This window comes from Peromyscus eremicus, chromosome 8a (genome assembly GCF_949786415.1).
Source record: "Peromyscus eremicus chromosome 8a, PerEre_H2_v1, whole genome shotgun sequence".
NCBI classification, from domain to species: domain Eukaryota; kingdom Metazoa; phylum Chordata; class Mammalia; order Rodentia; family Cricetidae; genus Peromyscus; species Peromyscus eremicus.
Genome location: NC_081423.1, coordinates 7,910,188 through 7,930,802, shown reverse-complemented (window position 1 = coordinate 7,930,802; position 20,615 = coordinate 7,910,188). Strand labels below are relative to the sequence as shown.

Here is a 20,615-nt window from a genome sequence, read left to right as displayed (position 1 = left end):
TATCTGCAACTTTAAGCAAAGGGGCTGGTTTGGGGACTGAAGCTGGCTTTGGGGCTGCAGGAAGGAATGTTTTACATGACGTTCATTTTTACTCATTGGAAGAGAAGATCAGACAATGAGACAGAAAGAGACAGAAAAAGCAAAGGCAGCAGCAAGAGCCCTGTGCTGTTCCTTCGTTGCATACATGATCGTTCTCATTGCACTCGTGATCACTGGGATTTGGGGTCCTGTGGGTTCCTTCACTGGCAGCATGTCAACACACTGAGTTCTCATCCAAGTTGTATGGGGACAAGGACAGGGACAGTGTTGCAATTCAGGCCATTTCACTGCACATGAGCAAAACATCTGATAATTTCATGTATATTCATATTTCATGAGCCTTATCCTGGGTGCCTCTTTCCTTGATTTCCATTTGGCTTTTAATGTTTAAAATATTTTAATCTTCACGATAATACCTTGAGCTCACTCTGTTGTTCCCATTTCAGAGAAGCCAGAGGTAGCATTCTGTGGCACAACCAGCCTGCCAAGAGGCTTCCCAGTAACCACTGGTGACCTCATCTTATGATTAATTTACAATTAACCACACAGCTTTATTATAAATATTTCACATGTTCTTTTGCTATTTTTTGTGTGCATGTGTTTGCATAGGGGCATGCGAATGCTGGTGTGTAGCATGCACACACATATGCTAGTGTGTGTAGAGGAACATGATGAGGAAGAGTACTTGGGCATGTTTGTGTTTTTGCTCCCATGGCGTACACCAAAAGACAACTTTAAATGTCATTCCTCAGGTGCTCTTCACTTTATTTATTGAGACAGGTCTCTCACTGGCCTAGAAGTTTAGGCCATATAGCCTAAACTAGCTAGACATGAAACCCAGAAATCGAGGTGTCTACCTGCCCCTACCTCCACAGCACTGAGATTACAAGCACACTCTACCGTGCTGGGTGTTTTATTTATTTATTTTTAACATGAGTTCCAGGGAAATGAACTCCGGTCCTCATGCTTACAAGGTACACGCTTTACTGGCCTTGCCGTCTCCCCAGCCCCATTCTGGTAATTACAGTATTTTTTAATTTACCTGTGCCTATCTCGGGATCTCGTTGAGCCTCCTTCATCCTCCTTGTATCACCCTCCCAGTAGCCCCAAACCTTCTTCTTTCCTTTCTCAGAAAATGAAACCAGATAGTAGCGAGCTCCCCAGTGGATTTTATAACTTTGCATATCATATATTTAGTTTAGTAATGAAAAATTCCAGCTCCAGGCTATGCATAGAATAGCATTTCTAATGTTTTTAAAATAGCTATTAGTGTAGTGGAGCTCAGTGTGTGTGTGTGTGTGTGTGTGTGTGTGTGTGTGTGTGTGCAAGCGCGCCTGTGTGTGTGTTTTTTCCCTTCTACTACATAATCATCTGCTCAGTGGTGCACTCTGAAACCCAGAGCAGCAGCCAGAGGAGGAGCGAGCTGTGATTGATGGGCCAGGCCTCCCTTGCAGAAGAGTCCCATCTGGGGCTGGTTTTGGATGCAGTCAGATGTTGAGGGGGAGGTCAGCCAGGCAGCCTCAGCTCCCCCTCCGTCAACACCCTGATCATTTTCACAGTGCCCAGCCTGTACACCCTTGCTCCTCATCGAGGCTTGCTTTAGGCAGATGCTCCGTGGTGTGGGATTAGAACAGCTGCTAAGTTTATGGAGGAGAGAGCATGCAGCATGGTGCAGCAGGTATTTTGAATTTTCACTTGAAACTGTAATTTGAATGGAGCAGAAGCCTTGTGTTTTTTAGTGTTAAGTCTGGTATTTCTGGAAGACAATTTTCATCTTGCATTATGCCTAGTGAAAGGACAGGAGTATTGTGGAATGTGTGTGTGTGTGTGTGTGTGTGTGTGTGTGTGTGTGTGTGTGTTGAATATACATGAGAGGGTGGGGTAGCAGGTACTCTTTGCATGGATCTCTGCTTGTCCTAGGACCAGCAGGTTAATGGTGTCATTTTGCATTTTTCCTCTTTGTTTTATTGCCCCTGGGGCATGATGTGTTTTAGCCCGTTTCGGCTCAGCACAAGAGGCTTTCTCTGAATACGTGCAATTTCCTGCCAAAGAAGTGGATCAGAGCAGACCAGGTTGCTGAACTCAAGTAAAACAAACTGTCAGCAAGACTGAAGGCTGCAAGCAGCCACTGGGGATAGGCGGGCTCCTCCAGAAAGCATACCTCGGTGTGTGCTTGTCTTGTCGGAAGAGTCTTGGGAAGAGCAGATGCTTTCCTTGGCCATGTGGACATGTGTAATCAGCAGGCTTATTAGTTCTTGACAATTCCTGTGCACTTCTTCATTCTACGAGCTGGAGTAGTCCAGGAGAGGGGCTTAGGTCAAGAAATCAGGGACAAATGTACTCCAAGAAGGCAGTTTGACTGCAAAAGCTGAAGAAAACACATAAATGCACACACAAGTATGTAACACACACACACACACACACACACACACACACACACACACACACACACCTACCTGCAGGAAAACATTTGGATATTTTCCAGTCTACCTTAGCATCTATGCAATCAGGTACTTTTCCTTCTCATGCCATAGAAGGACTAGGACTGTTTCTTGGTTAAAATGTGATCCGCATTAGTTTTCAAGCCAGCGTGTTTTGCAAAGTCAGCCTGGCTGCCACTGTTGGTTCCTGCATTTCTCTAAGAAGAGTTCTACCAGACCACTCAGGATATCTGGGGCTGGGTGGAGTGCCGGAAAGGACAACAAGAACAGGACTCCGTCTCCTGTGTCCACTTCACAGACAGCATTGATTGTTTCTGGTGCCTGTGAAGGTACTCTGTGCATCTGAGGCGTGGCTCTGTGAATGTGTGCATACATGAGGCTAAATAGATTACAGTGTCTGCCTTAAAATAGCATGTCTTAAATGTCTATTTCATGCTTCAGTAAAATACTTAAATTGAAATGACTTTTGGGGATTGTTTTTTTTTTTTCCTTTAAGGAATAAGATTTGTTTGCATCTTAATAATCCCTTTGCTCTTGGTAAACAAGTGTAAGAAACCCTGTGGAGCATCCTGGGTAACATTGGACTCCATGTCGTTGAGCAGATTTTGACTCAATCTGATTGATGGAGAAGTTTGATCTATGAGGATAGGGAAATTTCTTTGACATTTACCCTCTGATGCCTTACTTATTCCACACTTCCACACAGCTCTCCTCGGCAGCATCGTGGGTTTTAAAACATAAGAGATCCTGACCTCTTCCCACCCACCCTCCCCCTTTCCTTATATTTAGCAGCAACCTAAGAATGTCTTGGCAGAGGAAATTGGATGTGAAGTTTGCACAAGCTCTTGGAGTGCTTGGTTAGTGATGTGGGGGATACTTGCAAAGTAGAGTCACCTCCCCATCAAGGAGGGACACCCACAAATACCCTGACTCTGCAAATATCCAGAGCTCTCTGACTGTTCCATTTATTTAGGGAAAAGTGGAGGCTTGGTACTGCTATAGAAGAGGCAGCTTCTGCAAATGGATGTCCAACCAGATCACTCTCAATATTTTCCCTGTCACCACCATACACAGGAAAGTGGCTTTAGCCTTTTACCAGGATCTGGTCACATACCTGGAATTTGCTCTGACCTGAAGTAGAAAGGGTACCCTTACTATTCATGTAATTTTCTAAGAAAATGTGTTTCAACCTCAGCTGAGAACCCAGGAGCATCACTAGGGAGGGAACAAAGACAGCTCTCAAGTCATTTGAAGGTGAAAAATACTTCCATAGGAAGTACGATGATCTTAATTAAATATTAGCTGTAATTAGCCTAAAGTGCAAATGTTGGGAATATTAATTAGGGTCTCTCTGGAGCAGCTGTCGACGTTAATAGGTAACTGTAGGGGGTCCTGCCAACATCTGTTTGAGACCTCCAGGTACAAGATGCAATACCGAACCCCAGTATACCTGAACGCTATCTGTTGTCCAATTGGTTTTTACGGTCTTGGTCCTCAGAGCTTGACACCTTTGTCGCCAGAGTGGCACAGATCGTGAGAGGTTCTGCTGCCCTGGCTCCAGTGACTCTCTTAGCTGGTCTTGCCTTTCCTATGACAGGCTCAGAGTACTCTGGAGACAGGCCTCAAACTTGAATTGGCACAGAGGTTTCCCGTGCTGCTCTGCTACCAAGTATTGAGGGTCACCTTCTGCATCTGGCAAACAGAATCACAGGTATACTGCATTCTATACCTCAGCACCTGACCTCCCCACAGGAGGAGGTGAAATAGGTTTGAGAACTATGATATCTATATGGGGGGTGGGGGTTAGTCATTTTGCAAACTGAGCTGACCTCTACAGCAGAAGACTCTCTCACAAAATGAAAGCAGAAGATGGGTCTTAGTTCAGCTCCTTGCTTTCCCATGAATGGTCTGGGCCCTGGATCTTGAAAGGATTTTTTTCTCAGTTCTAGATGAACCATTTCTGACTACTAAGTTAAGTAGACTAGGGGTCTAGTACATGCAAAGCAAGAATTCTAGACATCAGCATTATTAGCCTTTGGGGCCCATAGGCAGTCCTTTGAGAGTTTGTGCACTACTGGGATCTGGCAATATCACTGGTGTCCGAGAACTTAATGCTAAGAGCACAGTCTTCCTGAGCTGTGATAGCCAAAAACGTTTCCTTTCTTTGCCTTGAATCTTCTTAGAGTATCCATACAGTTTAAGAACTGTTGACATAAAGTACCAAGCTGGAAGTGAAGGATGATGTTGCTCAGCTTATCCTCTGAGCACCAATATGGTCTGTTTAGTGTGTGTGTGTGTGTGTGTGTGTGTGTGTCCATCTAATTTATAATCACAAATCTAGTGAAGGGAAGAAAACTGCAGAAGAGAGATTCTAACTTATTCTTTGTGCCATCATCACCACTGCCAATGTGGAGGAACAGACAAGTATGCCCCTCCTTTGCATAGACAGATATGTCCCCTTTCTTCTCCTCCTATGTGGCTGTTAACTTCATAGCCTGCCAAAACTCTATGTATAGTAATGATTTCTTAGCAGGGTTTCCCATATCTAATGCTATTCTGCAGCAGCCACTGGGAAGATTTTCCTGCACAGGTCTAGACAGTAAATAGTTTAGACTTTGAGGGTCATATGGTCTCTGTCACAACAAACCAACTCTGTGCTTGTTGTACAAAAGCAGTTGTAGGCAATTTGTCAAACAAATAAACCCATTTATTGGATTATGTCCCAATCAAACTTTATTAACAAAAATAAGCAGTGGTACAGGGTTGTTCTATCAGTTGTTTACCAATGCAGCCTCTATAGGATAGGTTCTATGGTTCTTCAAAGAAAGGAAAAGTACTTAAGTTCCATAGCAAAACAGCACAGGACAGACAGACAGGCACACACACACACACACACACACACACACACACACACACACACACACACACGTTAGGCCCTTTGGATCTTAAGGAGCAGAAACACACCTTAAAGAAGATACAGTCACTGAACCTAATGGCTCATGTCTATAACTCCAGCTACTCAAAAGACTGAGATAGGAGAATGGCAAGTTCAAGGCCTACCTGGATGACTTTGTGAAATAAAACCCTGTTGCAAAAATGAAAAGTAAAAAGAGAGTGGGGGTTCAACTCAGTGCTAGAGCATTTGGCTAGCATGCATGGGGCCCTGAGTTTCATCCCTATTACAAAATAAAGAGGAAAAAGAAAGGAAAGGGGACATAGATTTTGAAAGTTTGAGTTATGCACAGTGAAGCTGCTCTGGGGAAGTAAAATGCAGAATGGAGATGATGTTTTAAAAAGTCATGTCTAAGTCTGCACCTTAAGTGAAATCTTCTCAAAAACACATAAGCCCACAGGCATGTGGGCAAATGTTAACTGCACAGAGACATTGGGGAAGCTGATTATCTGGAGCATAGGGACCTTTTCACATTGTCTATATGTATAAAAATATCAAGTTGTGCCTCTTAAATGCATACATTTTTATGTTAATGGTAGCTTAGTAAAGCTATTGGAAAAAGCCTGTGCAGTACTCACAGTACTCCATCTGGACATGATGTTCCTAAGGCTCTCAGGCTTCCTCTGTCTCCCCCAGGTCTCTGACACCATTTTGCTTTGAGTAAACTCACCTTCAGGCACTTCCCTTTCAAGTGGTACTCCTTGGCATCCCCAAGCTTACACTATTTCTACTGTTTTCCATTATTTCTACTACTATATCACAGTGGAAAGAAAGATGCCCAAACACTATAGCAATATCCTAGGCTGACAAGAACTCATTGGTATGACTAGGAAGAAAGCTGTAGAGTTAGCTAAATAGATGGTCATGAGCCTACACTGAGATTGGCAGCTGATATCATGTGGCTGACACTGGTGGTAGCTCAGAGACTACCAGGAACAGAGTATAGCTACTTCTATACAGCATGAGCTGAGGGCAGATGTCTGCCAGAATGAAGGTGGGGCATATCTTTGCAGAATTATGTGTAGAGTGGGAATATCAGTGATAGTCAATGTCCTCTTCTGGGATTTGATGCTCTTATGTAGCCACCCAACTTCAGCCAGGGACTATTGCTGCACCCACTGTAAGAAGAAAATGATCAGAACAAAAAGAAGTATGCCCCTTTTTACTCCTAGTGAAACAGATGTTGAAACTATTACGGAGGAAGAAAAGGCCGGTGGGAATGCGTTCCTTGTAAAGGAATTTAAACTTACGCTAAGCTTCATTCTTTCGCAAGTGCCATCTTCAACATCATACAGTTAAGGGTCTGCTCTAACATGGACATGGGCTCTGTGTTTGCACCTCGCTCAAGTTACTGTAGCAGAGGCTAAGGTCTCTTGTTGATGGCACATATTGATGTTTGTGCTCTGGAATCCTTGCAGGAGGACTAAAGTCACATATAACTGTCCACAGAAAATGAGAGAGGCCACTATTTGCTGAGCTTAATTGCCTGCCTTCCTTAGTACCTTCCTCCCTTCCTTCTTCTTCCCCCTCTACCTCCTTCCTTCCCTCTTTCCCTCTATCCCCTGCTTTCTTTCTTTTTGACTGTACAACTGTATCTCTTGAAACCATGGAAGTTTTAGAGCTCTGGACTCCTGCTTCTTATGCGTTCTGCATATGTGTATGCAGAGTGTGTGAAGGATGTTGGAGTTATGGGGGTGGAGATGGAGGCAGGGAGATGTTTCCAGAAATGGAAACATTTGAATTCAGGTTTTTTTTTTAATTCTTTTGACTTGACTGTAATTATCATACCGCATGTTTAGGCTATAACTGAAGGGTGAATTGTTATATAATGCCCTGTACTTATATATTTTTTTTAAAAAGAGACAGGATGGGAAGGGCATTGATTAATGAGGCTCAGAATTAAACCTGGTATCTAAAAGCAGGAAAGTAGGAATATCACAGGGGGTCTCTAAATTAAGACCTAAATTTCTATTGGCTGCTTTTATCACAGATATGCACACAACAACAACAATAACACACACACACACACACACACACACACACACACACACACACACACACACACAAAGCAAGATCTTTACCAGGACCCTTACAAAGCACCTAGTAGTTGAATTGAGTTCAAATGATTCTCTCAAGCACACACTCAAGCAGTTTGATTGTTCTTGGCTGTGTACCAAATTGGGACTCCACTGTTACCATAGACAACATGATGTTAACTTCTTCTAAAACTGAGATGAAACAAAGAGGATCTGCTAGTCCTGGACAGACCCTATAGTCTCAACCAGTGGTGGGCAGATCATACAGTCTCAGCAAGTTGGACTGGATGTCTTTGGGGAAAGTGACTTCATTATTGTGTGCCTTGATTTTTCTGTTTGTAGATGGAGATTAATGATGACTGCCATTTGCTGGTAGTGTGTCCTGAGGGTTGGTTGGGATGGTCCCTCTTGGGTTGGAAGTCTTCAGCTAGACCTTATGAAGTATACTGGGACTTGAGTCCCTGGACTCTGGAAAACAGTTCTGTTGACAGAGCACTAATGATGTTCTCTTCCCTTCTCCTTTTTCCCCCTCTCTCAGGGTAATCAGGAAGCAGCAGCCGCCCCTGACACAATGGCTCAGCCTTATGCCTCAGCTCAGTTTGCTCCACCTCAAAATGGCATCCCTGCAGAATACACGGCCCCTCATCCCCATCCTGCACCAGAGTATACCGGCCAGACCACCGTCCCCGACCACACATTAAACCTGTATCCTCCTACACAGACGCACTCCGAGCAGAACGCTGATACAAGTGCGCAGACTGTCTCCGGCACCGCCACAGTAAGTGGATGCTGCATCCTGGACCTGGAGGGTGCTCTCTGAGCTGGTAGTGGACCATGTATACTGTATGCTGGGGATTTTGTCAAGCAAAGCAGCTCTAAATCTCTCCTTATACTACCAGCTTCCCAGAGATTTCCTTAGTGACTAGGCATCCTTCCCTATTAGTTAGAACATGTTTCCATTTGCTGTATTTATTTGTAAACAGACACAGGCATCTATTTTCCTGTCTCTAAAGTGATGAGGTCTCCACAATGCTATCCCAGTAGAATTCATACATTTAAACCATTGCATGGAAATGTGGGGGTCTGGGGATGCAACTCAGAGATAGAGCACTTGCTTAATGTGCCCAAGTTCTTAGGTTTAGTTTCCAGCACTACAAAACAAGCTACAACAACAACAACAAAACACAACCTGGACACATAACTTAGATACAACAAATTTATTCATTTTAAGTGTACAGTTTGCTGATTTTAAGAACATTTACATAGCTGTGTAACCATTGCCAAAATTTGATTTTAGAACATTTTTATCAACCCTAAAATAAAGCTTGGGCCCGTTTGCAGGCCAGCCGTCTTTATTCTTGGGTGAGTGCATCTGAGACTCATCTATAGCTAGAGTTTTCTCCAGTCCTGCTTGGCCCAGGGTCAGGACAAATCTCTCACCCACCAGTCTTGCAGCCCTTCAGACCCAACCAAGTAAACACACAGAGACTTATATTGTTTAAAAACTGTATGGCCACAGCAGGTTTCTTTTTATCTAGTTTTTATATCTTAAATTAACCCATTTCTATTAATCTGTAAGTTGCTACGTAGCTCCGCCGGACTGCACCACACCTTTCCCAGACCCTGTTACCTATCCCTTCACTTGTAAGTTACCCCACAAAATAAATCTGCCTTTTAACTACGTGGAGTAGCCTTAATAATTCTACCAGTGCTCGTCTGTATTTTATCTATGTGTCCTTAGTTTGTGATGTGTTGTTTGTTCATTGGATCATGGCAAGTAATCCAGATTGGCCTGCAGCTTCCTGCACAGGTGAAAAGGAGCCTGTCCTTTTGACCCCTGTCCCTGTCCCTCCAAAGTGCTGGGATTGCAAGGGTTTACTACGATGGCCAGTTTCCTCAGTGCTAAGAGTGGAACCCAGGCTTGGTACACTCTAGCTAAGCTCCACTGTCTAGCTGTAGTTTGTGGGAGTTTGTTGCTGCTACATAAGAAAGGGATAGATGTGAGAGGATGTGAGGTGGTCAGGAGACCTGCTAGACCTTAAGACTGTAAACAGAAAGATGAAATTGATGGGCTAGAATTAAACAACAGCCAGAAAACAAAGACACATTTTCATCAGCATCCTATGTGAAAACCAGTATAGTGGGACAGTAATCAAACATGACTGTGGACACCAACAATTACATTGAAATTAGATGGTGCTCATCTGTGAACCATATGTAATAATTAAGAATCCATAAGCCTGTGTAGGACATGTTGGGGAATACTTCCTCTGCAAAATTCCTTAGAGACATGGACACACATAAGGTCTAGTGTGCAGAACTTGACAGATGGAAGGCAGTGCTGCCTCTTCTTCTACCCTCAAGGCCTTGGAGACCCAGAATTCTGACACTGTACATACATGTGTTGGGCACATGACACATTTTGTCAAGTATGGGAAATCACTGGGTAATGTTGCTACTTCGCTCTGTATGTATTTCAGGGCCAGCTTTTGAAGATACTAAAAGTTGCATATACTCTGAAACTTTCTATTGCTTCTACCCTTTTTGTTGTTTTTATGAAATGTACATATCACTCATAATTAATGTCCAGTATACCGAATTTGGAAGCATTAGTACATTCCCAGGGACTGCAGCCATTCCCACCATCTGGTTCTCATTTTCATTTCCTCAGAAACCAATTCCACACCCATCCCCCAACCCCATTCCCCATCCCCATGCTCCATGCCCACTTCTCCACCCCCATCTGCATACCACACCCCAACCCTCTGCCATTCCTCGGTTCCCCTGGCAGGCTGGCAGCCTCCATCTGCTTCCTAACCTGTATGGATTTGCCTCTTGAGGGCCTGTCTCACAGAGTCCTATACTACAAGGCCTTTGGTGCCTAACTTCTTTCACTGGCTTAATGCTGCCGTAGCTCACTGACATTGGTATTCTGTTGTGCGCACAGGACACATGTTAGTGATACATTCATCTGCTAAGGCCCTTTGGGGTCCTTGTTCCTTTTCAGTATTGGCAACTTTGTTGCTATCACCTCCTGGTATTTGGCTGGCTTGCCTTGGGGATTTATGTGTTCATTAGATTGGTTTTCTTGCTTAGCCAGGTTATGAGGTGGTAATGTTGACCAAGAGGCAGTAGCTAATGATGCAACATGGAAAACACAAACACTTGCTCACAGATAAACAACTCACAGTGTGTCAGTCTAGTAGACTAGTGCTCAGCAGTGCAGAGGACTGAGCTATTTGCACCTGCAATAGTGTTGGTGTACTGAAAAAGCAATGCCGAGCAACGGGAAACAGGTAAAAGGAGAATAAAAGGGGTTGCTTGTTTGTCATGTGTTGACAGTTTTGTGACAATCAGTGATAGTAAGGCCTGGGTATGTGGTTTTAGAACTTACAAAATTCTAAGTTAGACAGTAATTATTAAGCTAGCTCTAAGATGGTGAGGTTTAGAATAAGAGGAACTACTGAATGACAGAAATTGGATATCAGATTACAAGTTGAACCAGGAGAATGTGGGGCCATGGGAACCCAGGGCTTGAACTCAGTACATTGTGGACTTGGCAGTGAAGGCCTTGAAGCATGGAGGGTTTTGTTGTTGTTGCTGCTGTTTGTTTGTTTTTTAACTCAGTGGTGAAAAGAGATACTAGGAGGGTCAAAAGTTAAGTATAGGATAGAATAGCATGGTGAAGGGACAATGCAGTAAGGCCATGAGTCAAAACTGGATAGAGGGGTGCAGAGACTGGCTAGGTCAGAAATCAAGGGCTGAGTGGCAGGCACCAGGGAAGGGGGCATTGCACATATTAAGCAATGGGAATGATAAGAAAAAAAGAAAGATAGCAATCGAGGTGAAAAGAAATTACCCAAACAGTTCATAAGCTGACTCATTTAGGTTCACCAATTTAAACCAAGGAAAAAGTATCTCTAAGGGACACAGAGAAGATAAGACATAGGACATAGAGAAGATACATTGTCGGGGTGGTGGGGGTGGGGAGAGGCAACAGCATGCATGAAAGAGAAAGAAAGGAAATGGGGCTGTATTCAGATTGGAGAGAGAGAGATAGCAGGAAAGAGGAAACGAGTGCTTTTGCAACTTTATAGATATATAATGTGCATACAATATACACACATCTGGAAAGTGTGTACTTGATCCATCTGTACCAAAGAATGCATACATAGAACTTTTACCAATATTAAAAGTCATGAAAATATACACCACCTGTAAGTTTTCCTACACCTTTGTTATCCTCTCATTCTCATTCTTTGCCTCATTTCTAGGCATCTAACTGACCTCGTCCCTCTCTACATCCTTGGCTTCCAGTGCACATATCAATGCAGCCAACGTTCTGTGCTCTGTTTTTCTGTTAGTCACATACCTGCCTTTCGTTTCTTCCATGTTGTTGCATGCATAAGTAGCTCACTTCTTTGTATTGCTGAATATTATGTCATTGCATGGACATAGCACAGTTTGTTTCTCCATTGATTTGTGCACAGATGGTTCTCCATGTTGACTCAGAAAATAAAACTAATGTGAACACAGGCAAGCATATCAATTTCAAAACAGGAGAGAAGCAAAAAGAAATGTGTTAGTGTGTAGAGAAACCTTGGTTCCAAAGCAGAAACGGAGACAAGTACTTTCTTAAGACATTCATTTTCTTTCTTTTTTTAAATATTTTTATTTTATAATTAACTTAATTTCACATATCAGCCACAGATTCCCCCGTCCTCCCTCCTCCCACTCCCCAGCCCACCCCCCCAATTCACCTCCCATTCCCACCTCCTCCAAGGCAAGGTCTGCCCTGGGGATTCAGCCCAGCCTGGTAGACTCAGTATGACCTTCATTTTCTCACTCTAACAACTAGGAGTGAGGGGTGGTACTTGGAAATGGGCAAGATAATTCAGAATTTGGAAAAACATGCCAGGAATATGCTCTGAAAATTCTTAGAACATTTGGTGGCAGGAAATTTCTGAATTTAGGGAAAATGCTTATGGGCTGGGACTGGCCATCACTTTGTCTTCTCTGGTCACATTTAAATGATGCACACTATGGGAGAAGAAATGATAGAAGGATGTCATCTTTTCTGCTACAATTATATGCAGATTCCTTTCTCTCTGGCCAAAAAGGAAGACACATTTTGTGTCTGGGTATATGTCCATGCAGAGGCCAAAAGAGGACCTTGAATGTCCTGTATTGCTCTCTACCCTAGTTTCCTGATGCAGGATCTATCACTGAACCTGGAGCTCACTGTTTTCTCAGCTAGGCTGGCAGGCCACCAAGTGCCAGCAGTGTTCTTTGCTCTAACCCCACCACACCGGTGTTAGAGGCACACTGTGGTCACACCTGGCTTTTGTACATGCAAGCTGGGAGCAGAGCTCAGGTCTCCAGGCTTATGCTCACATGCTCTTTCCTGCCAATCCTTCTCTCTGCCTTCATTCCCTTTTGAATCATTTTTGTTCTAATTTGAACTTGTCTATGACAAGTTTATTTCAAATTGTCTCCATCTCCCTACATCTTGATGGAGTTGTTTTCTCTTCCTCTCAAGTTCTGCATTTCATATGGAAGGAATTCAACTTCAAAGTGGGTCAAAAGGATGGTACTCTCAGTGTGGCATATTGTCTTATATTAACAAAAAAAGGTGCTGTTGAGCAGAGCCTCTAGCTCAGCTCTAGAGCATGTGCTTAGCACGAACGGGGCGGGGGCGAGAAAAGGCTAACGTTGGGAGAATAGCTAGGCTATTCCTCATAGGAGAGTGTTACTCTTTGAATAACCATTCTTTGACATATATATCCCCATGGTGTTTAATGTCATTTTTAAGGACATTGTGGGGGCCATGCTTTATTGGAGAAACCAAGTGATTTGGGGTAAAAGAAAACCTCCATCCATATGGTGGCCTCCTAGAACATCTAATATATGCACACCACTTAACAGGAATTGCAGGATCTAGAAAGGGAGACAGTGTGCAACCTTGAGCTCCCAACCAGAGCTAAGTAAGTTATGGACACAAAGGCATTAGTGGGTTGGCTCTGTTGGTCTCCAGGGCCTGAGACAATTCCCTGCAGGACGCTTTTCTGCTGAGTTTCTATTTTGTGTAGGCTTCCAAACATATCCCAGATCACAGTACTGACAGAGCCATTGCTGTCTTCTCCTGGATACTGTTTCTCATGAGGTATTTTACTCTTGACATATTATAATTAGAGATTTGTGAGTGGAGAATTCTCCATGTATCTCCAATAGCAACTTGATTTCTATTTTTAACACTTGTTCTGCAGTCTGCCTGAGTCTCCTACACTTTCCCACTCCCTCTGAACTCTAATGGGATAAAGAACATGGGTCCCTGAGCTGAGTTTCAAGCCCACACTTGCTGATAGGGAGAGGTGGCCTCTGGTTTCTAGTGGCAGTATTAGTGATGCCCTCAGATCATATTAATAACATCAGAGATGAGGTGATGAAGCTTTACTCCAGACCTATTGTTCAATGACTCTAGATCTAGGGATGGCATATATAAACAAAAACAAAATCCTGTTAAGAAATATCTTATTTTGTTCATTAGCTATTTATTGTTCAAGCAATTAAAACTTATGGTTTAAAAAGTCAAACATTGGTTACATTTTTTTCTTTATTGCTGAATAAAATTCCCATCATCTATGTACCACATTTCTTTTTTCCATTCATCTGTTGATGGACATCTAGGATGGTTCTACTTCCCAGCTTTTGTGACCGATGTAGGAACAAACATGGATGTTCACATCTGTGTGTACCGTGATGACAGAGCCCTTTAGGTGTATGCCCAAGAGTGGTGTGTTTCTAGCTTTAGTTGTTTTGAGAAAACATTATACTGAGTCTGTAGAGGCTTCCCAAGATTACAGTTCCACCAACAGTGAATAAGGGCTCCCTCCTCCTTCTTAGAAATAGGTGGGATAAGAAATCACCAGTAAGTACAGTAAGCCAATTTCAGAAAAATAATAACCACGTTTTCCTTCAAGTTCAGCACCTAGATTTGAAATTGTGGATATGTATATGTGTATGTTCATAAAGTGAGGAAGGGAATGATAGGAAGGGAAGAAAAATCTTAAGGGAGAAAATAATGGAATGCATTTGACATAGAAGCAGAAAGTGGGAGATATTTGTAGGAAGGAAGGGGACGAGAAAAAGGCAGGGAAGGAGACATGGAAGAGGGCAGTGATAGAGGAGGACATATCAGAACAAAGCATAATGGCACATACATATGGAAGTGCCACAGTGAAACCCATGACTGTACATTAGCTTTACATTTTAATTTAAAACTATTATTAAGGATCAAACCACTAGTGCTAGAGAGATGGCTAAGTGGACAAAGTACTTTCTTTATAAGCATAAGAGCCTAAGTTCAGATCCCTGCATCCTTATAAAAGCCAGGAGTGGTGCAGTGAGTGTGTAACCTTGGCACTGGGGGAAGGGAGGGACAGAAAATCCTAGATATCCCCTGACTTGTCAGTCTACCTAACACAGATTCACAGTCTCAGTGAGCATCCCTGTCTCAGTAAGTAATGTAGGAAGTAACTGAGGAAGACACTAGATGTCAACCTCTGGTCTTCACAAGTGTATTAATAGAAGTGCTTGCACGTGTGTATAATGTGTATAAAGCCCATTACTTTAAGATGTACAGAAAAAAACAAACTAAGTCTGTCACACCTGCTCCCCTAATTTATAGGGACTGCTGCCAGAAACAGGTGCTACCAAAATCTCTTTTACCTTCCAGAAGTGTTTAATGTGGAAGCAAACCCAAGCTCCAATCTCAGCATTGTAGCTCTATCCCTATGGTCTGTTACAAATCCAGTCTGTATATACTCTAACCTCTCACCCGCTGAAATTCTCAAAGCAATAGAGTGGAGACCCACTGAACACCCACATCAGCACCACTGTATTGGGAAGGTCTGTACCACAATTTGGAATCCAGGTCATTATTCTTGCTTCTGTGAAAGTTCTTATAGACAAAGATATCCTTGTCGGGGAAATGTAGACAATTTCTTTGATTGATCTGGTCTTGTCGTCTTTCTCAAACAGGCTACAGGGAAGACTGAAGTATAAATATCATGATCTATATCTTATTATCTATTATTATCTCTTAGTATATCTTTGAAGAGTACATGGGTTTATGTACACATTGATCATTTCACTAGCAGAAATCATGTATTAATTTGAACCTTAAGAAGTTGCTTTCTCATCACAGTACAGCAGCCAACTCTCAATCCATAGCTGTCTTGATTGTATGTGTTTGGGTGTGCCCATCTCTTCCTTTCAGAAAGAAAAAAAAGGTACGTTAAGAATTGTTTGGGGTTGCAGAGAAGAGTAACTAGGGTATCCACTGACTCACAGATCATGTTAAGCTTCTGGGAACTCTTCCTATACTTGCACCAATTTGTTTTTCCCATAGACTTCTGTTATAGGGATTTTGTTTTGTTTTGCTAGAAACGGCATTTTACTATAGAGATTATGCTATCCTTGAATTCACTATGTAGCTCAGGTTATTCTCAAAGTCATCAGCTTCCCAAGTGTTAAAAATGCAGGCATACACCACCACACCTGATTTAGATCTCTTCAGTGATATCAGTACCCCTCATTTTGCATTGGGGATGTAAAGGGGCAAAGAGGCAAAGGATTTCAAGAGTTGAGAAGTGGTATGGCTGAGCTCCACACTCAGGTCTTCTGCTGTCAATTACAGATCCCTGTCCACTCTCCATTTATCCCCTTAATAGTTTAGTGCATGAGGCTAGGGCAACAGATAGAATTGTCACCAAGCCTGATACCAGTGTCCTTGCACTCTAATTTCCAAAGGCACATCACCCAAGATCCTGGCCTCGTGGTTTGCCAATCTCTGTCCCTCTATTCCACCAGTCATAGGGCCTCAGACCAGTTGATAGATGGCCCTTCATAATCTTGTGATTCCCACCGCCCCCTTTCCCCAAGGTCCTCCTCTTCTTTCTCTCTAAAGACCATCAGCTGATGATTTGCAGAACACCACACAGTTTTGTCCTTTGGGGGAGATTTCATCCTCATGAATTACACTGCAAGTTTGGCAAAATCATTGAGAAATAATGTTTCTAAAAATAGGATAGATGCATCACATTGAGAAGCAGAGAATTATAGCCTCAGAAATAGTTCTTTTGCTCAGTGTCAGAGTGTGTTCGTTGCAGTGTTTGTGAACAACTTTAACTCATCTTCATGCTTGCCCACCTGAACTGGATGAAATGTCACCATCCCATGATCAAGGTGCACCATCCAAGGCAAGTGCCTTGCACAAGGTCCTTGTAGCTAAAAGCTAGGAGTGGGTGCTCAATCCTAGGCATGCCAGATACAAGACCAGAAGTGGTGGAGACTGGTGGTTCCAGAGATTTCTCCAGACATGCTGGGACTTGCATGATGCACTCTTCTGAATAGATGGCAGTTGTGGACAGGAATCTTCTGTGTGAGAATTACTCTTGTCACCCAGGGAGGGCCCCAGCAGATCTGAGATTGCACTCTTAGAGTGCACACTTGCCTGAGACCTGTGCATTAAGCAAACTCTGATAATATGTTTTGGTGGCTTCAAAATTGTCTTTTTTTCCATGACCTTGTTACTGAACTGTCTTGTCAACACCAGATCCACTTTCATAAGGCTACAGGTACAGCCTCTTGTTTCCCAAGAGCTTGGGCATCCTGTGGATGCTTTAGAATGCACGGCTCATGGCTTTCAGAATAAACTACAGCCCTTCGATAAGTAGGAGCAAGACTCAAGACCCTTTCACTGTTCAAAAGTCTCATTTGGATAATGAGTGCTTTGTGTTTGGGAGCCAAGGAGCATCATGGAGCCTAAGAGAGAATGTCTGAGAGATGGAGAGTAGCTCTGAGAATAAAGGACCTCTGTGTGTGTGTGTGTGTGTGTGTGTGTGTGTGTGTGTGTGTGTGTGTGTGTGAGAGAGAGAGAGAGAGAGAGAGAGAGAGAGAGAGAGAGAGAGAGAGAGAGAGAGAGAGCATGTGTTAAAATTCTAAGGCTTCATTCTGAATGCTGACATGTTAGAAAATGCTTATGGCAGATTAGGAAAAATGGCCTGGATAATTCCTTAAGCTGTGATCAGGATAAGCACCCTAGAATCTAGGTAAAGAACCTGCAGTTCTCAGAATTGAGAATATGGTTCAGTAGCTAGACACCTTACCTGGCAAACACGAAGACCTGAATTAAAATCCCAGAACCTATAAAAAGTGGGGGAGAGGTAGCATGTATTTCCATATATCAGTGCTCTCTCAGCAAGAGGAGGAGGAGAAGACAAGAGAATTCCCAGAACTCAAGGACCAACTAGCAGCCTTACAGCCAGTTGAGAACAAGTAAAAGGAGACCAGTCTGAAAAGAGGTAGATGGCAAAGTCAGACACCTCAGCTGTCCTCTGAGCTCTCTGCATATGTGCTGTGGCACATGTTCACCCACAATTCCTTGCTTACTTGTGTGCAAAGTCATACACTGAAAGTGAAAAAAGAAAAGAGCCTATAGCTGTCATTCTACTTCTAACCCCAAGTGGAGCCAAAAACATGTCATCTAGCCTCTGGGGCCCTTTGTTTCTTCTTCACACAGGATACATAAACAACTTTGAATTTCTGAGCTATCAGTGAAGACATTGGCAGAAGGATAAACCCACCAGGCACTCAAGTCAGGGTAGCTCTTGGCTTGGAATTATTCATACTGAAAATATTTTGTCAGGAGTCTGAACTTTTACCATAGGCCTGTGACCCCACTACTCATGAGACTAAAGTAAGAGGATCGATCATACGTTGATGGGCTTCCTGGACTATAGAGTTCAAGGCCTAGGTGAGGAGGGGAAGAGACAGATGAAGATTTAAAATCCAGGAAAATGTATCATAGGAGTCTTAAAAAGTGCTTTCTGTTAAGTTTAAGTAAATCTCACATTCCCCAACTGATTTTAAAATTCAATTTGATATTTAATGTTTCATAGATACGTATGTTTCAAATACCATGGCTGAGTACAATAGATTGGTTCAAAGTGTTCGATGACATGAGTCTAGACCAAGAACTGGGTGATGGAAGATTTATTAGAAAAATGGATGCCTGATATTCTGTTCCCAGCACCCAAGGACAGCTTGTTTTGTTAAATGAGGAAAGCTCTGGTACATTCTGAATGTTTCCACTAGGGAGCCTTTGTTCATGTTTCCATTGCAAGTGTGGTACCCATTAGAAGCTTCATCTATCTTTGCATTTGATGCTCTGTGCTTTTCCATGCCTATGCCTATTTCAATCAAGTTTGCCCTCTCAGGGCCTATCTTTGATACAGAGGTTAATCTTTGGGAGTGTATGAACATGGTGGAATTTGAGGATATTGTGATAGTGACAGGATAATGAGAAGATGAAGTAGGCTGCCTACGTACCAAGTACTGATTCTAATGTCTGAAAGTCATCCATGCTGTTACTAAATCCATAGGCACAATGAACAGTTCTGTTGCTCTTGTTTGCATCTGAGAAAATGTAGAAGCAGACGTCATACTATTTTGCAGGTCCTATTTGAGATCATTAGCCAACTATCAGTTCATGTCCTTAATTTGTGGTTACATATTCTTTAGGTTCATAGTGAGTTTTTATAAAATTTGTGTTCTTTTTCTATGGAAGGCAATTGGAGGAAACTGACTGTTCTCTGAGGACAGGGGCACAGGAATAGTTCATCCAGATTTCTGACATGCTAGAACTGGATGGAACCAAGGAGTTCACCTAGACTAATCTTCTCACTGCACAGATTTGAAAATGATCATATAAACTATAGTAAAATTCATCTGCTTTCAGGCCTAGGCATGTAATGCACATGCTTGAAAGAGACAGCTTGATGAGGGAGACAAATTTACAACAAATAGTTGTAACTGAATGATTTCCCATTGATATTGGAATTGTTAAATGTCAGGCACGATGCTTTGCAACCCTTTGATAGGGCCTGTGTTTATACTTAAGAGAAACAGACAAGCTGCTGATCAACCAGTCACATGCATTTTAGATTATAGACTGCCATTTGGATTGTAGACTTCATTTTTTCCTTAACATTCATTTTGGATAGTTTGTGGCCATTTTGCATCGTAAGCTGTCATTTTGAATTGTTGGTCTGTTGCTGTATCTTTTGAGTTATTCTCAAGAGTAAGCAGGGATTGGATTCCCTTGGGTATTATGGTTTTATAAAGTTTTGTTACCTGCTTTTACTTAGTTGCTAATGAATTGGGACTCCTAATTTAACCATGTAGTGCTGCCTTTTAACAAAAGACATGAAATTAGGAACTTTCACCAGACTTCACGTTTCTAAACCAGGTACTTAGATATTTTAACCTGACTGTAAAACCTCGTGGGATGGCAGGACCTTAAGTAGCTGTCTGAACTACCTGTTCTGTCTTGAAAGTCCAGAGAGGGAACATTATCTGCCTGGATCACAAAGCAAATACCACGGCAGAAACTAGAAGAGAAAGAGCCTAAAAAATACTGTTCCTACACCATACCTATCTCTCTGTACAGTCTTCTCGGCTCTGGCCATCCTTCCCTTTTCTTTCTGATTCCTGGACTCCACAGTAGATTGGGGATGTACGTTCCTGAAGTGACCTCTAATACACTGGCATGAACAAAGTCCAATGGCACCACTTCTAACAGTAGTTACACAATAGTTTGAACCTCCCTTTCTCTATCATGTGCTGTTTGGTTTCTTAGCTATGTAGAGTTGCACCTTCTTGACACCCATGGTCATTCCAGAGTCAGAACACTCTAATAGGGCCTACCTTTTGACCTTTATATCTGTGAGGCATGTGGTGGCTGCTAACTACTAAATTCTCAAATGGTAACCTTTCATGTAGAATTATGTCTGTCATTGCAAAAGACATGTAGGAGCACAACACTAACTCTACCCATCACGAGAGAGAAAAGAGACCTCACATGACAATTGGACCGGGCATCTTGGAGGTCCCAAAGCCTCACAGAGCCGCTGTCTTCAGGGCTCTAAAAAGAATGCCATTCCTAGCTAGGGAATGAGCTATCCTTCTGACATCAGGAACAGAGTGTTCCATCATTGAGGACCTGGCTTTAATGCAGTTTCAGTGCCCTTGAGAAGAAAGCTACATTTAAAAAGGAAAAAAAAAACCCTAGGTTTTCCAACTGTG

General features: G+C 42.7%; 1 protein-coding gene across 17 annotated transcripts in view; it reads left to right on the top strand.

The window, feature by feature from the left end:
- Positions 1-20,615, top strand: part of Rbfox1 (RNA binding fox-1 homolog 1) — a 369,263-nt gene that overhangs the window by 183,242 nt on the left and 165,406 nt on the right. For 10 of the 17 annotated variants that reach the window (XM_059269141.1, XM_059269136.1, XM_059269131.1 and 7 more), the window contains exon 2: positions 8,008-8,247. In XM_059269141.1, coding sequence (XP_059125124.1) covers positions 8,008-8,247 — 240 coding nt within the window. Of the gene's footprint in view, positions 1-1,684; positions 1,718-8,007; positions 8,248-16,167; positions 16,174-20,615 lie in introns of those variants that run through there. The other 7 variants (XM_059269147.1, XM_059269146.1, XM_059269148.1 and 4 more) reach the window with 3 other exon arrangements.